General features: G+C 39.1%; 1 protein-coding gene across 2 annotated transcripts; it reads right to left on the bottom strand.

The window, feature by feature from the left end:
- Positions 1–1,667: 1,667 nt before the first annotated feature.
- On the bottom strand, positions 1,668–17,462 carry rab3ip (RAB3A interacting protein (rabin3)). Of its 2 annotated transcripts, XM_074698774.1 has the most exons (13): positions 17,340–17,462; positions 10,303–10,427; positions 10,037–10,153; positions 9,753–9,919; positions 9,374–9,539; positions 9,038–9,133; positions 8,517–8,594; positions 6,677–6,889; positions 6,040–6,168; positions 5,828–5,940; positions 5,294–5,393; positions 5,071–5,140; positions 1,668–3,318 (listed from the first exon to the last, which is right to left on the bottom strand). In XM_074698774.1, the coding sequence occupies exons 3-13, from the start codon at positions 10,124–10,126 to the stop codon at positions 3,236–3,238; spliced, it is 1,305 nt and encodes a 434-aa protein (XP_074554875.1). In that variant the 5' UTR covers positions 10,127–10,153; positions 10,303–10,427; positions 17,340–17,462; the 3' UTR covers positions 1,668–3,235. The 2 variants fall into 2 exon arrangements, with proteins under 2 accessions (XP_074554875.1, XP_074554876.1); XM_074698775.1 differs by lacking the exon at positions 9,038–9,133.
- Positions 17,463–18,316: the final 854 nt, after the last annotated feature.

The raw sequence follows: 18,316 nt of genomic DNA, 5'->3' as shown, positions 1-18,316 counted from the left end.
TCAGGGCCTTTTTCAAACCGCCCCCTACACACTCCCCCTCCATGACGGAGTCACACTCGCAGCTGAATAAAGTTCACTTCATCAGGGTGTAGGGTAGAAATACAGCTTTGGGACAGAAACTTCACTCGATCTCAGGCGGAAACAGATAAAGAAAAAAAACCCTAGAAAATACTAAAGAAACTTACTCCCACGCTGAAGAGTTTTCATGTTTCACTCTGGCTTGAATGAATTCTTTTGTTTTTGTGACAGTCACTGTAAATATTAGTGCTGTCAGGCGATTAAAAAAATTTATCTAATTAATTACAGGATTTGTAATTAATTAATCTAATTAATCGCATTTTAATCTCATACCTGCTTAAGGTCCAAAAAAAAAGAATTTGAATTCCAGGACATTAAAATTACATTAAAAGACATTAAAAGACATTTAAAAATAAGGTGGGAATATATACAATACATTTTAAGGTACCCTGAGGCATAAGGAACACATGAAAAAAGTTTTATGGTTCAATCTTCACAAAATCTACACAGTCCTGCACCTAAGGTAAGCTGATTTGATTTTTAGGAGGTTTTTTGCTTATGTCACATTTTTACTCGATGTGGACTCAATTTTCACTGCAGTATGAACTTCTATACTTCTATGAGGTCAGGAGAACCAGGGCTAAAAGCTAAAAACTGTGAGGAACTATGTACAAAACACTTTTTTCAAGTCTTGGATCAAAGAAAAGTGAAGTATTCTCAGTTTTACATGCTCTGAACACACAAACTGTTGCTGATTGGTGCAGAGCAGCCCCAAGCTGAAACATGACACCAGGAAGATGGAAGCAAATTTTCAAAGAATTCTTTAGATTTAAATACAAGACAAATATTGATCATTCAGGGCTTGTTTGATGCAGTAAAGAGTGTAGAATTATCTGTTTTTTACAGAATTGAGCTAGAGCAAACGGTTGATTTTCTGTAGATTTTCAAAAAGGACGTGAAAAAAAACAAGATGTGGACAGCAATCCCCTTAACAGCGCTCTCTCTTCCCCAGCATGTTGCTGACGTCAGGTGTGATACATTCAGGGACCGTCGGAAATTTGAGAATCTGATGAGAACACCCCTTTTCCATGTAGGACAAACGGTTTGTAAATGCCAGACATTTGAAAATAAGTGCATCTTTGAACGCCTCGCTGGTTTGGGATCCAGATTAATCTGCGTTAATTTCTATGACACGTTAATTTGCGGTGTAATTAATTAATCTAATTAACGCGTTAAAATGTCAGCTCTAGTAAATATTAAACACTCAAATAAACACGAACTGTCTGAACAAATGCAAGGCAGGCCTTAATCGATGACATGTGCATCTTAAGTTGTGAACATCTGCATGACAATCATTGAATATTTGCATTAGTTTAACGGTGTTTGTGCAGGCACATATACATGGAACTTACATTTGTCTGCTGCTTCCTCCATGGCTGACACGTGTTCAGCGAGTCGGCATCCGTGCAGACTCACTTGTGGAGGGTTTTATAGTCCACTACCCCTCCCTGTGGATCGGTTTGGGATGGTCCTTAATGTGGCGGATCCTCGGACGCGCAAATGGAGGGGTTGTGGGTAGGGAGAGTGTGTAGGGGGCGGTTTGAAAAAAGGCCCTGAGAATCAGACACAGACTCAGAGACTCAGAGGTATTCCTGTTTTTATTTCAGAGTGTCTGAGAAAAGGCACTAAACCAAACCGGGAGAGTGACATTGACTTTGAATGGGAGAGAGAGAGAGATCCAGAGAAGCAGAATCAGGTTTAAATTAACATTAACAAAGTTTACACAACACACACACACACTTTACATTCACTCACACACAGCTCACCATCGACACATCCTGATTGAATAAATACAGCAGGAAGAAAACACTGGGAGCTGCTTAAAGGACAATTCCCCCAAAAAACGCAGAGAAAGAAACGCCAGAGAATCATTTAGTGTCGTATAACAGCAAAAACGTGAACGTGGAGGTTTTTTCTGGAAGCTTCATGAACGTGTGAAACCATCTGACAACAGAAATAACCGTTTCTGAAGGAGAGTACAAATGAAATGCATCCTGTACACAAACAAGCTGTTCGCTCTTTAACCACGAGGAAAATCTGACCCAGAGCTGAGAAAAGACATTATCTGAAGTTTCGCTTCGTTAATTTTTAAATGCGCAAAGAAAAAAAGTTAATTTTACGTGAAATGAATCCTTTCTGATTATCTTTGCATCTTACTTTCTTAAATTAACTGTGTAAATAAAGTTTTCATTCTCTACAAACTAAAATTAAATATGAGCTTATACACACTTTAAGTAAACAATAACTGATTGTTTGGTCTTCATTTTTGCCTGGTGGGCGTCTTTGATTACTAATAACAAAAAAACAGCACAATATTAAGAACTAATATAAGATAAATGACTTTTTACTGAAAGATTTTAGCAGCAAAGTCACTGGTTTATGTAAATTGAGTCCCTAAAATTAAATAAAGAGCCACCGTTAGGAGAAATATGAGATTGACAGAGTAGTTTTTGATGTTTTTAGGAACAAAATCACAATAATATGAGATAAAACTGTAGTGTGAATGACAGAAAATCAAGTATTTAGGGTATTTTATTATAAATCTTGGAGGAAATTTAAAAAATCAAGTGATAACCTGGCAAAGAATTGTGCTGAGAAAAATTTTGATCAAAATCTGGAGTCAAATTTGAGAAGAAAACCAATCTGATGTACTTAGTTTAATTGTAATTTGACTGTAAAACTACAAATTTATTTTAAAATTCACATTTTAAGTATAAATGTTCCCAAACAGTGGCCGTAATTAATCACCATCCAAAGAGTTAATTCCCTCTGAAGTTAAATAATCTGACTTTGGGTGAAGAAAAATCAAAAATCAAAGCTCCTCAGGTTGGTTTAAACGCCAACATATTTAAAAACCACCGTATTTTCATGCCACCTTCAAACATCGGAGTGTTACGAGTGAATCTCAGACTTTGGATCCAAACGTCCTGCTCAGTAACGACACAGACGTCCCCGCTCTTCAGTCTTTTTTTATGACGATTGAAAACAAGCACAGGTTTCTCTCACACACACAAAAACCCACTCACACAGAGGAGGAGGGAGGAGAGGATGGAGGGGTGACGAAGGGATCCAGAGCCAGGAGCAGGGGAGGGAGCAGGGGGCGGGGCTTCAGGGCAGAGCCTGCTGTGATTGGAGGGAGGGGCTGTCCGTCAGTCGGTCACAGCTGGTCTTTGTAGTAGCCGAGTTTGGCGACGGACATTTCTCTGCGGAGCTGCATCACCTCCCAGAACATCTGCTCGGCTGGAGACGGAGAGAGCGGAGAGGAAACGCTTCAGGTCACAGAGAATCATCACAATAACTCAAATCAGATTCTCTGAATTATCAATCAGGAGTTTTTTTTTTTTATTTTAGACTTCTCAAAATCTTTGATGCACTTAATTCAAAAGAAGAAACAGCCTTTGTTTAACCAAGGGGCAACATCTTATTTAGAAAAATGAAGTCGATGCTGAAGGGCTTATAGTTGGTGTTAAAGTTGCACATGCACAACCACAGCCTGTCTGTTTCTCTTGCACAATCATGTTTTAATTTTTTTTTTTTTTTTTGCAAATTGTAGTTTTTTGACATACTTTAAGTGCACTATTTTGATAGTTTATTTTTTTTATTTTATTATAATTTAAATTTATATATATATTTTTTTCTTCTATGTACAACGTTCTTTATTATTATTATTTTATTTATTTATTCATTCATTCATTTATTTATTTATTTAACTACTACTTGAGCTCTATTTTTTTCTATATTTTTGTAATATTTACTGTGTGTACATCATAATTGTACAGAGAAAGTGTCGTTAAGCAGAGTCAAATTCCTATTATTATAGTATTCTTGAGATATTTGGCAAATAAAGGTGATTCTGATCATGTTCATCCAGAATTTGCTTGAGGCTGACTGCAGAAAGACCAGAAACCACATTCACACAGAAAAGAAAAAAAAAAACAATAATTTTTTGGCTAAAAAGCATAAATACAGTCTGGTTCAAAAAATGTCAAATTTAAATCCTTCATCCTTAATCCTTGTAAACTGTATCAGGAAAAAAAACCCACTTTTCTCCAGCAGAGGGTGAAATATTATTCTCTGACTCAGTGATGTGGATTTTTTGGGGAAAATATGTCTCCTGATAAAGTCTTTAGGCATTATCATCATTAGTAAGCTCCTTTACATGGCCTGGAGTTAAAAAAAGAAGCTAAAATCACAAAAATTAAAAATATTGAAGAATCACTATTTAAACCTTTTGACTTTCCATCCTATAAAAAAAAAGTAAAAATTCAGGCTTTAATCAGATAAATGTTTTTTTTCAATGAGATAAAATGACTCAAAAAATACTACACCAAAAGGTTGAGCAGCATATTAAGGGGTTAAATTGAATCAGCACCCTAAAAGTCATGAAAGAAGAAGGGTGAATTTTTCTAACTTGTCAGTTTAGAAGACATTAGGATCATCTGATTGTCCAATCAGAGACACAGCTCGGCTCATGTAACTGACAGGCGAAGCTCAAACCCCGCGTCTTATACAGTGTGTGTCTGTGGACTGGCTTCATTTCACTGTTTCAGGAACGGACCGGTGATATCATGGAGCCTACGTTTATGTTTTATACAGTTGATGCATTCTACTAAAAGTTTCATGCCGTGAGAAACGTGTAATTTCATTTTCTGGCCTCTTGAGGATTTCCCTTCTCTGAAAACATGAGGGGAAGTACAAAAAGGTAAATTCTTGAATCACTGCTTTTACATTTGCTCTAATTATTAACGTCTTGTGATCTGCTGCATGTTTTTATTTCTACAAACAGAAAATCTGAGTTTCACAACACCAGATTTACGATTCCCAGGACTGAGAGCCCTCTGTATGCCGAGGAACAATTATGAAACTTCACTCTTAAATAACAAGTGTCACAACTTATTCAACATTTCACATCCTGATAAAAAAAAAAACCCCAGTTTGGCATTTTATCAAACCAAAACGATACATCTACTGGATAAAAGGTGTGTGTCTCACCATCCTGCTGTTTGACCAGCCCTTGGTGGATGTAGCGGATGTAGGTGAAGAAATTACACACTGCTGTGATCTGAGAGAAAGACAAAACACACAGGGAGCTCGAGATCAGCGTTTGAATCTTAACCTAAGTCCTGAGAGTTAAACTTTTTTAGCACAAGGAGAAATATTCTGTCTCTTGTACCAAAAACTTGCCGCTAAAGTGTGTTCATGTGTTCGTACTCACTCTGTATCTGCAGTAAGGAGACACGTAGTAATAGTTGGACGAATCTCCAAACTTGATTCTGTGCTTACAGGTTTTGGTTTGACCACTCAGGGCACATTTTCTATCAGAGAGACAGAGATAGAGAGGAGTTTACAGGCTTTCTTTAACGCAAAGAAATCTGGGAATAAATCGACTACAGAGGAGGGATATGAGGTACAGAGAGGCGGGGACAGAGGGAGGAGAGGGTCGACTGTTAGCGTCTACGAAGGCTGACGTCAGCAGGATCAGATTAATGACCTGCAGAGGGAGGCGTTAATGACGGGACGCTCAGGAGTGAAGCAGAGGGTTTAAGAGGAAGCTCGAGGGAAAAGATGCTGATGGCAGCCAGAGACAGAAAGAGACAGAGTCAGACTTACGTGATGAGCTCAGCCCTTCGCCCACTAAAGCAGGAAGTTGAGGGAAGATGGAGAGATGATGATGAAAGAGTGGAAGCCGTGATGAGGAGGAGAAAGAGTGTGTGACTTAGCATGTGTGTGTGTGTGTGTGTGGTCTCACTTTGGTCCCCCACACTCTACTGCTGAAGCTTTGACCACAGGCAGCGGCTGGAAACCAACCGGCTCCACGCTCAGCGCGTTCTGCTCCACCGCTTCCAAGATGGCCGACCCGAGCTAAAGGAGAGGAAAGGAGAAAGATTAATTTCTGAAAGAGTAAAATAAGTTTGGAGCTTTGTTTTTTTGTGGCACAACGATTGTTTAAACAGGGGGTACCTCGCTCTTGTTGAACGTGAGGCAGGGATAAATGTCCTCACGGTAGATTCTCTGCAGGAAGCTGCAGTCCCGGTCCAGCGTTGGCTCCTCCTTCCACGCCTTGAAGTCAGTGAACAGCTGACTGTCCACCTGTGTGTCCATAAACAACAATAAAAAACATCATGTAACAATTTCTGCATTGTTTACATGTGAAATCAGCTGTTAGCAGCCTGTAGCATGTCAATGATAACTGGTGCTAGGCCTGATGTTTCCCCACAAGGTGAGGAGGAGGTGGTGAGGAGAACGTGCTGGTTCTCAGGTGTGAGCTAAGAAGTGACAACATCAACCTGTCCTTCCATCCATCATGGACAAGCTAGCTATGCTAACCCAGCAACAGAGGGAATACCAGAAGGCAGAGTAGCATCATGCTATTCACAGACATGGCTGACAGAGCTAACACCAGACACCAATGCCTCATTGGAAGCACTTCACCTGCTGTGGACCTTTTTGCACTTTCTATACACTTTCTTACTTTTATTTCTTGATTGCTGCTGTGACTCCTCCTGAATTTCCCCTCAGGGATAGAAAAAGTATTTTCTATTCTATTCTATTCTATTCTATTCTCGTACACCTGAACTAACACTCCTCATGCTCGTACCTCTCTGCACTCTCGTACGATGGGCTGTGTGGCCGACGGGTCAGGCTGCGTCCCCAGGATGGCCGAGGAGGTGCTCTTGTTCCTGCTGTGACCTTTTCTGAAGGGGGTCTTCACTCCTCCTCCTACTACAGAGGGGAGCTCGCCTACTGGGGAGGTGGGGGAGGAGAGGACGAGTGTTTTCAAGGCCTGGACCTCGGCTTGGAGGACGTCGATCTGAAGGAAAAGGGGATAGAGTTTAAACGATCATGATTGTTTGAAAACAGATTCATTTTTTGTGATATCCTGACAAACTAAGCCTTTAAATCAAGGGTCTTCAACCTGCGGCTCATGCTTCATATGTGGAAAGCTATTAGCAAACAGCAAAAAATGATGAGTTGAGCCACATAATTGATGTATGTTGTTGAATTCAAGTATTCTTTCAAAAATGTTGAAATTTTTGCAAATTTCTAAAATTTGAAATTTTAAGAATTTGTTTTAATTTCTGCAATTTTTTTATAATTTTTTTTTGCAAATTTTTGATTTTTTTTTTGTTCAACATTTTTTGAAACTTTTGCACATTTTTGAAATTTCAGATTTTTTTGCGTTTTCTTATTTTTATATTTCTTCTGCATTTTTTTGCAAATTTTATAAATTTTGATTTTTTTAAAATGTTTACAAATTTGTTTAAATTTTTGTTAATTTTTGCAAAACTTTTGAAATACATTTTTTTTTGCTGATTTATAAAAAATAAACACGCCAGCTTAATATATATGCTTGATAAGTGGCAGGAAATAGGAAAATAGCAAAAACTGAGTAAAGCGACATAATTGATGTATGTTATCAAATTTAAGAAATCTTTCAAAAATGTTGGAATTTTTGAAAATTTTAAAAATTTCAATATTATGAGAAATTTTTGAAATTTCTGCAATTTTTTTAAATATTTTTGAATGTTTTAAGTTCAACATTTTTTTAAACTTTTGCAAATTTTTGCAGTTTCTCATTTTCTATTTCTTAATTTTCATATCTACTGCAATTTTTTTTTTTGAATTTTGAATTTTTTTTTTACAAATTTGTTTACATTTTTGCAAATTTTTTAAAATTATAAAAAAGTTTTTTTTTGCAGATTTATTAAAAATAAAAAACTAAGACATCATGTACAATTTCATAAATTCAAAAAACTTCTTATTCAGAAAATTATCCACCAGATTTTAAACATTTTAGAGTCTAATTTGTGAAGATAAAGTCGATTATGAAGCTCTGGAATGATTTTAATCCAGGTGAGCTGAGGCGAAAAGGCTCCTTAGTAAAGGTTGCAGACTCCTGCTTTAAAGGATCACAAAATCAGCTTCGAGCCTCTCATTTTAGCTGCGTATCTCCTGATGTTTAAAGACATGTCACAGAAACACTGCGACAGATGAAAGCGGACAGGATTTGTTTTGTTTTCTATTTTTCAACTCTGATTCCAGGAGGATTTTTCTCGATAGGCACCAGACTTTAAACCATCAAGAAGTAAAAGCAACACTGCATCTTATGAAGTGTTTTCCCATCTGTGTGATTAAAAACAGACGAGTTATGTAAGCTGACAGCTGAGCAAAACTCAGCTCAAATGCAGCTCTTCACCTGCAGATCTTAACTCTCTGTCGCCCCCTTGTGTTGCCTTTTAAAGTCTCTTCCCCTTCAGTCTGATGTAGATAATTTTCAGCCTGAGTTGCAAATCAACACAGCATGTTTATCTGAGTGCCTTTTTTTATCTGTTCCCTAAAAAGTAGAGCAGCAGACCTCTGTGAGATTCCTGATCGGTGTATTTTTACTCCTGAGACTTTACTGAAACAAAGCGTGATCTGTAAACCACTGTTGTCACCTTGCCCAGGGCTTCTTTCAGCTGCTTCTCAGCATTCGCCTGTTTGACGTTGGCTTCTCTGACCATCTTGTGGGCTTCCTGGAAAACACACACACATAACACACTTTGACTTTTTAGTAAATTTTCCCCACTGATAGTATCTGTGTTTGGGTTCTGTTTTTATCCTGGTTGTGAAGCAGAAATCACAAAAGCTCGATTAAAGGGAGAGGGCTGCCCGAACTTAAACTCTCAACTTTGACAAAAAGAAACAAAGGTTCAAGCTGGTGAGCTACTTAAAGGGATGCTGATGTAAACAACTAGAGGATGAAAGACACAGAGAAGCAGCACCTGATGCACGACTGAGAACAAACAAGAAGGAAAGAGAAGAAAGGAGCGTTAAGACTCATCCAGAGACCTTTTCCCAAAGAGCAAACAGAAAACAGTCAGTGTCTATCATCTCGTTTTCTCTGTCTGTCAGAGGAGGAGGAAGAGAAACAGGAGCAGAGGAGACGCAAAGACACACGGAGGAGGGACTGACCGACCTGGAAGAGACTGGCTGTGAGCTCCTCCAGCTCCAGGCCGAGCTGATCTCTGACTTTAGACAACCTCTCACACTCCTCATCCTTTAACAGCAGCTCCTTTCACACACATACAACATGACAGAAAAAAAAACAACAGAAAAAAACGACAAAATGAACTCATGGGAACAAAAAAAGATGAAAAACACATTCAATATTTTGGTTTCAAATCATAATAAAAAAAAAAAATAAACAAAAAGGAATAAAAATCAAATCATGAGCAGTGTGAAGAGATGTAGTGAAGCCTTTCAGGTTAAGACCAGATCCTCGTGAGTGTGTGTGTGAGTGTGTGTGTCCTACCCTCTGAGCCTTGGCGAGCTCTTCCTTCAGCCTCTCGTACCCCTTCTCTCTGACCTCCATCACCGACGGGCTGCGTAGCCGCGAGAGGCTGTCGCTCAGCGCGCTGCATTCCTCCCCATCCTCTCCGTCGTTTCCGTCGACTGACTCCGCCTCCTGGCCTGGGACGCTGAAACGGGTAACCATGACAACAACAGCAGTCATATTAGGGATAGAGATGTAGATGTTGAATCCAGAATCAAAAATCCAACGTAAAAAATATTAGCTTGTAAAACGACATTAAAGCTAATTTCTGTAAATTTATGTTGTGTTGTTTCTAGCGCCCCCTCTGGTCAAAGAGTTAGTTCTGTTCACGTGTGAGAGAGCACACAGCTTCCTTTACCTTCCATTGTGGCTGTGTCGTGGCGTGGAGTAAACCGGCTGTGTGGGGAGCTGATCCGCTCGTAGTGAAGTGGGGAGACCAGAAGGGGGCGCTCCTAGAGAGTGTGTGCGATACAGAGAGCTGGGAGGGGTGCTGTGGCTGACGGGGGGTCGCTGCTCTGCTTGGTTCTGCAGAGAAAACACACACACACACACACACACACACACACACACACAGATCAAACATCCAGGAACAAAGCTAGAAATGTATTTTTCCAGGTGTTGGGGTGAGACATGTGAACCCACCTGCAGGTCAGGTGTGGTTGGCGAGGCCAAGTTCACCTCATGGAACCCCTCCAGAGTCTCTGCATTGTTCTGACCGCTGCTGCAGGCCATAGCAGCTTCTCTCAGACATCATACACTCTACACACACACACGTAAACACAAACACACACATAAAGCTTTTAGTGAGGCTGCGATATGTTCGATCACTGAATGAATTAAAGCGTCTGCGAGGCTTGTAGCTTCAGTCCAAAGACGCCAACAGAGACGTTAAAGTGTGATTGTCGTACCATAGTGGAGCCGTGGATGGAGGTGGAGGCAGCGTTGGTTTGTTGAGTCACAGGCGGGCAGAGAGTTTTTATAAAGCAGGAGGGAGAGCAGGTGAAAGAGGCCAACAAGTAAAAACTGTCTAAACCTGAGAGAGAAAGAGAAAAAAGAAGAAGTTAGGTTTTGAAACATGGTTGAGTACGAGCTGAGATATCTAAAATTTAAATTTCATTTTGAACTGAATTTGTCGTCTTTAACAGACTTGAACATTCATCACTCTTGATTCATAAAATTCAGTGTTTAATTTCTGTTTGCACCAACACTTAAAGCCTGGCTCACACTACAGGATTCTCGGCCCGATTTAACCCAGATTCGGTCCTCCCGACAATTGGGGAAGAAATCTGGTCGGGGACGAAAATGAGCCCCGACGTTCGGCAAAGATTATCTTCTAGTGTGAGCGGTTGACAGATGAATCTTTAGCCCCACGATTGTCTCACAGACTCGTCGGAGCCGCCCGATAATTTTCAAACATGTTTGATATTTATCTGGATGATTACAACATTCATTCTCACTGAGGATGACAACAGTCGAGAGAGAGAGAGAGAGAGCCCCCTTACAAGAGACTGGACAACAGACAACAAACGCAGGCTCAAAGTGAAACTGAAAGGCTCTGGGTCAGCTGACTGCGCGCTCCACTGGCCCACTCGAGCCAGTTCAATAATGCCTTTAAAAATAACACATAACCACGCCATTTTCATACAGTAGCAAACTGTTGTTTTATCAGTGATTGGTGTGAGATCATGCCATTATTGGCTGATACAGCAACAGTTTCACCTCTGTCCCTCTGCGTGCGCGTCACGGATGAAAGGCTTCTCTCTCCTTCTGTCCCACCAGTGCGCTAAAAACCTCAGATCAAACAACTGAGCACATGGGGTGCATCACTCTCTCTGGTCGAATAATCTTGGTGAAATCCTGTCGTGTGTGCTGGTCAGTATTTTCAAATTTTGTTGTTAGTGCGTGCTTAAGATTTAAGAGAAGATGATTTGTGAAGATTCTCCTTATGTGTGAGATACAACCTGATTTCAGAATCTTATAAGATTTTTAAAATCCTGTAGTGTGAGCCAGGCTTTGGTCCTACTTTAATGTTATACTCCCTTTCAGCAGACTGTCTGCTATAATTTGGTGTTAGTTGCAGGTTTGTACGATAATTTGTTTCCTGACAGTGTTGAAAATTATGATGACCCAGTACATATTTCATATTCCAGATCTTAGTATCCAGAATATTGCAGGATCTGGACTGTAATTTAACATCTGTCAGAAATTATGGTGACCTTGTCTTGTTTTGTTTTGCAAAGCAATCCAACCATTTATGGTGGAGTTATATACACATATGGTGAAAACAGCCCTATCTCACAATGATAAAGAATCCTTTAAAAAAGTCCTGGATCCAGACGGTGATCCAGATCACCTCCAAAATTTAATCACTTCTTTTTCATCCCATTTTGAACATTTCCTGAAAATTTTATTGAGATCCGTGTGTAATTTTTTGAGTTATGTTGGTGGACGTAATAAATTCAGTTTCGGATCAAACTATTCAAAATCACAAACCGAGCATTTCAAAACCGGTTCAGTTTTGAATAACACATCTGTTAATATTTTTGCACCATGAGGATATATTTCAGAATAAAACAGGAGCACCATAAGGACACATGGTTATTTCTGGCTCTATTTCCCACTTCATCCTTGTATTTACAACTTTTTTATTGCCCAATAAAATCTGGACTTTACTTTCTAGGCCAAACACCGACGGACAGAAACAAAAGCTCACAGGAGTGTCGGACACCTCCTCTTGTTTCAGTCCAGACAAAGACAGAGCATCAAGTTTACCTTCATACCACAGATTTTTAAGTCTTTATTCTCCTCCTCATCATCATCATCATCATTATTACGTTCTGGTTTTGTTGCTTTTCTCCACTGTGTTGTTAAACTACCTCACCTTTTGTTTTGCCTCTGTCAGCTCAGCCGGGTGTTTTAACAGCACACCGGTCCCACCTGCTCTGCTTGGTGTGTGTGTTGGTGTGTTAAGTGGGTGTGTTCCCCTCTGAGTGAGCATATATACAAAAGCTGAATTCAGCCGCCTGCTCTGAAGACAAATAAAGGTGGTGTGACTCAGGAAACTTTACGTCACGACTTCAGGTTATTTAAAGATCCAGGTGAACAGAAGAACAAAGTGTGTTTTTCTTAATCAGTTTCATTATGTCAAAGTAAAAAATGTGTGCAGGCAAGTTTACAAAGAAAATTTACAACAATCAACAAATGTGTTCAAATTGTTCCCTCCTAAATCACGTTGGTATGTTCTGAAACCAATACTACAAATGAATGTGTTGTATTTAATATTTAACCCAGCCTTTGTTTTGATGACTTATATTATGAAAAAATGCAGTTTACAGGAGGTCAGATTGTTGGTGCATTCAGGGATAATCTGACATCTGAGATCTGTAGTTTCTGTAAAGGATGGACAGTGGTTTAAAGGACACTTTCTTGTGTTTCACTGCAAAAAAACTAAAATCTTATCAAGTGTTTTTGTCTTATTTTTAGTAGAAAATGTCTTTTTCGACTTTATATGAGCCACATTCACCTGACAAGTCTAGAAAAAATGTCTTGTTTCAAGTTATTTAAAGACAAAAATGAGGTCTGAATTTCTTGTAACAAGTTTCAGACAATCTGCCAATGGAACAAGAGAAAAGCTACAAGTATTAAGACATTTTTCTAGTTTCAAGCTTTTTTTTAAACTTGTTACAAGCAATTCAGACCTCATTTTTGTCTTTAAATGACTTAAAACAAGACATTTTTCTGGACTAAGCAGTTTGATATGGCTCATATCAAGTATAACGAGACAATTTTTACCTAAAATAAAACAAAAACACCTGATAAGATTTCAATTTTTTGCAGCGTGGTGCTGTGACTCTAAAATTTACTTTCAAGGTTTAATAAAGTACATTCTACTTCATTCTATTCTGTTCTAAGGGACTAGCGTACCAGTTTCTAAACTGGAATATGCCACTAGGGAAGAAGCATATTCCACTTAGCCGCAAGTAGCATGCCAGATACCACTTTTAGCTCTTAGTGCTGCTGGAAGTGGTAAATCTAGGGTATTTGATTCAAACTTATCATAATCATAATCGTTTATTGATCCCTAGGGATGGGTACCTTTCACATTTGAAACGATACGTTACCCATACCCGGTACTTGGCAATTGATACCGGTACTCAACAGTACCATTTTCGGTACTTTTTTGTGTTTCTGTGGTAAAAAATATCAATTTGTTTTGATGACAAAATATATATATACATTTTTCAACCTAACAATTATTTGTCTATTTTAATCTTGCAAAGCTGTGTTTATGTCCAGCATGGAAAATTGTCTACTCTTACGCTCCCTCCCAGTCACAAGGATGCATTTAGGTTCCTAAACATGGTACCTTTTGATTCTAAATGAATCAGTACTAGGTACTTTTAACAGAATCCGGTTGGTACCTATAAAAGTACCTAATTCAGTACGCATCCCTATTGATCCCCGAGGGGAAATTTCATTTCAGTTACATCCCTTTCAAGACATATAAGAAAACAAACTTAGACATGGTAAAAACAGACAGGGATGGGGTTAACCTAGGAGCCACCAGCTGCCCAGCGCCCCTTTGCAATAGATATGAAAAAACAACATTGGGAGAAAAGGAGCGGGGGGGAGATTCCAGACTATTGCCAACAGGGGGCGCAGTTTGGGATCGAGAAGAAAACACCTCAGCATATAAGCACATGATAAAAACAAATAAAAACTCAAAGGCTTGCACAAGTGTCACTGCTCGGCCACGGAGGGGGGCGCACGCAGCCTTACTTGGGCACTGAACTGTAACCAAGTGTCTGCCAGAAAAGCTTCATACAATCTCTTTTTTTTCTCTGTGCCAAAGTTTAAAACAGATTAAAGAGCGACAAAGCCTCAGAAAAAACGCACTCCTTCCTATCTGAGTGCAGATATCTGGACTGTTTTGGTGTTGTGTTTCCTTTATTATGTCTTTTGGGTGTTGTTTCTTACATACCCTCACACATGAATGAGTACTTTCTCTACCTGCTTTGTTTTTTGGTATTGTTGCGTGAAATACACATTTCTTTCACAGGACAGGCTTGTAGGAGAGGAACAAGACGTCTAACATCAAGATGCTGCTACCCTAAATATAAAATTTTGCAAGTTAATATGCTGGAGTTTTTAAGTGTGTGTGTTAAAAAAGTAGAATAATGTGAATAAAAAGTACAATTTTTGATAAAGGCATGAAAAAAGAGGATTTTGAGGATGAAATCTACAACAAATGCAGCTAGAGGAATAGTTTTTCTAAACAGGAATGTCTGGATCTGGAACAAAATGGATAAATCAAACCAGATTATTATTACCGATTATTTCCAGCAGACACATTTCAGTCTGCAGATAAAAAGTGTTTAGCTCAATGTCAGCTAACTTTGGAGAAATCATAAGTAAAGCAGTAATGTGGTTATAAGCAAACGAATCAATCCTAAAGCATCAGAAAGTGATGTGACATAAAGCTTCACACACACACACACACTCGTGGACACACACACACACGCACACTCCCAGCTGGCACCGTCACACCTGTCAGTCAAACCCAGGTGAAACCCCCACCCGCCTGGTACCGAGCAGCCAATCCCTCCTCTCTCCCCTCTTCTCTGTCTCCATGGAGACCAGTTCTGGAGGTCCTGTAGTAACCCGACACCCCGGGGGATGCTGGGTAATGGATACAGTTTCTCCAGCCGGCCGTTAAAGGCTCATCCCGTCTGTTTACAGGTTTTAAACTCAATTTCACATGATGGGAAACATGGGGAGCTGAACGACGAGGAAACGCTGGCTTTGCAAGGCTGGAGTGATGCATAGGAAAATAAATATGTAACATATGCATGAACAAACAGCTGATCTTGTGCTTATTTTTTTTTTAACTTGTACAACAGTTGTAAGCCAAGTTGCAGGAATTTCTCAAGCTTCATTTTTCTGTTTGGATGCAAATTTAAGGCTAAGAAGAACTTTTTTTTCACATTTTACAAGTGGCTATTTTGAATTATAATATTTGCTCACCGCTAACATTTTAACATCTAACTGCATTTTGCGATAAACTGTCAGATGGTAATCAAGGTGAGATGCCTGGCACAATTTGTTGATGACTATCTAGCATACTTAAAGGGGACATATCATGCTGATCCCTGATTTAATACTTACATATAATATAATACATTTAAAAACAAGACCATTCACCCCCTGAATTTTCAAAAAAAGAGATATTGTATTTTTTCTGATATCCTAGAACGAGATTTGATGCCTCTGAAAATAGGTCATTGACATTTGGCTTCGAGATTTCGACCGTCGTGACGACACAAGGATCCTGTCTTTTTATTGGAGTAATCTGATAAAGCAGCTCCTCCTCTGTGATGTCAGTTAGTCACACAACTGCCACCGAGGGATACACCCACCAAGAGCCGACTGACTGAGTGCTGGATGCAGGGACTCTGCTCTGCTGAGCAGCTCAGCTTTACATGGTGAATTAGCAGTTAAAACACTGTAGTTTTAGCAGACGTCGTAATACTTGTGAGACTGTGATATTTGCATGCTTGTTCTGACATGCACTGTGAACCTGGACCACGATAATGCTGCGGTAATAACATAGTGACGAACTGACAGTATAGGCTCACCACACTGAAGCGTCCTGAGATGATCTGTGTGGAGGTGGATTTTCTTCCTCCTGAGCTGCAGAACCGTCCGGGTCTGACTCGGGGTCCAATACAAAAAGACGTATCCTACACTCACTCACGCCATTTTATTAGTGCTATCAATGCCTTACAGTGAAGTTTTGGCAAACAGCAAACTCGCTCGGTCTGCTCCATCCAATATGGTGATTTTGTAAATACTGCCATGCTGCAAAACGAGAACTAAATGACTTGCACTGAGGGCAGAAATGCTTTATAGGCATCCTAGTCTGGCATAGTGAAAAGGAGAAACAAGCATGATATGTCCCCTTTAAGCAAGCTTTAACTGATTAACATGATTGCATTACATCGCAAATATCGCGATATCTGAAACATCTGTATGCATGTCGGGATACTCATTCCCAAACGTCACCCAGCCCCTGCTGAGAAAGAGCAATGACTTGTTTTTTCAGTCAAACCAGACACTAAAGCTTTGCACCCTAACTGCAGTGAATGCAACAAATACTAACTCAGTTTAGTGACAACAGCCTCTCTGTTCGTTCACATGATGTCCAGCAGCTCGGTGCAGCTTTCAGAGAGCTACATGCAAGCTAACAGACTGACACAAGCCTTAGCATGGCTTACTCTGCTGACCTGAATGAAACATGACGTACACGCTGAGTTTAATGTGATAAAAGGCGAACGGCTGCTATCTGACACTGCACACATGAAAGATGCATGAAAGCCCCGTTTTCTTGGTGTCGGCTTGTGTTTCGTTGCTACAACGAGCTAACGTCAGGGATGCGTTTACACTGGGTTAGCAAGTAACATCATTCAAACACGACGATAAATCACCAGTTTATCACTGAGTAAAACTTTATTTATAATAAATTGATATAAAAACAATCCTACAATTGATTTTTATCAAAATAAGATTTAAATAGTATTTTCCCTCATTTGTGTTCTGGGGGATTAATGATGAGGGGAAACCCTCACCGCACATAGCTCAACCTGTGCCTGCTATTTTCAAAGATGTTACACAATGTAAAGGGATGTATGATACATAAAGGATACTTTTATAACTAGAAATGTGTTTTAACACTGGTAGCCAGGATGTGTGGTGAATTTGTAGTCAGGAAAAGGAGAAACAGTGCAACAGACGGGTCCGCGTCCGATAATGGAAGCATTTAGCTCAATGCTGCGTTTGCATGAAGCTAGACGCTAAGCTAGCTAGCATGCTGTGCAAGTTGAGCTACGAGTCCATAAAAACAAAACGAACAAAATTCATATTTATAACATCCAAATTGTGCACTCACCGGAGCTCTGCGTGGGTCTCCCACCCGGTAACGTACCGAGACAACCCGTCAAACAAACAAACCGGAGCGGGTGTTGACGCAGACCGGGGCAGGTTACTCCAACTGACGTGAGGTGCATTCACGGACAACTGGGAAACTAGGGAGTTATTACTATTATCTTGTTTTGATGCGGAGCACATAAGAAATTTGGAGGTATGATAATCAAAATACTTACACAATACTGCACCATAATGTTAATTATATGTCATGCATAAAAATGGACCTTTATGAGGAGACACTCGGTTATGTTTATTAATGGAGCCAGAAGAAACCAGTCGGTTAACTAAACTACAAGCATGCTTTAAAACTTGAGTTAGCAAAAAAAATTTTCACAAAAACAAAAACAAACTAGAAAAAAACCTAATTGTTTTGTTTTTCTTGGAAACTGGGAGAAAGTTATGTTTTTATCTTTTTTTTTTTTTTCAAAACAAGACATTCACCTAGGACAGGGGTCTGCAACCTTTACTTTCAAAAGAGCCGTTTTTGCCTCAGCTCACCTGGATGAAAGTCATTCGGGAGCCGCAAAATCTACTTTATCTTCAAATTAAGACAAAAAAAGTGTATAATCAGGTAAATAATTATCTAAACGAGAAGTTTTAGTGTTTATAAATTTGTACATGTGATTTCTTAGTTTTTTATCTTTATTAATTAATTTATTTAATTTATCTAATTCATTTTTTAATACACTTGCAAATTTAGGAGAAAAAAAAGGAATTTGTAGTGTCATAGATTTTATAAATTTTGCAAAATTTGGAAATTAAAAAAAAAAGATGAAAAAAATTGAAAAATAAGAAATGAATTTAAAAAATGTGCAAAATTTCAAAGAAATTGATGAAATGTCATAAATTTGCAAAAAAAAAAACAAAAAAAAACTGAATAATGCAATTTGAAAAATTTGCTTAATTTCCAAAAATTGTAAAAACTTTCTAAAATTGCAA

The sequence above is a fragment of the Halichoeres trimaculatus genome, unplaced genomic scaffold, assembly GCF_033239565.1.
Source record: "Halichoeres trimaculatus isolate MK-OKI-2021-1 unplaced genomic scaffold, fHalTri1.1 fHalTri1_scaffold_21, whole genome shotgun sequence".
NCBI classification, from domain to species: domain Eukaryota; kingdom Metazoa; phylum Chordata; class Actinopteri; order Labriformes; family Labridae; genus Halichoeres; species Halichoeres trimaculatus.
Note: the sequence above shows the minus strand (reverse complement) of the source record. Positions and strands in the feature narration are given on the sequence as shown.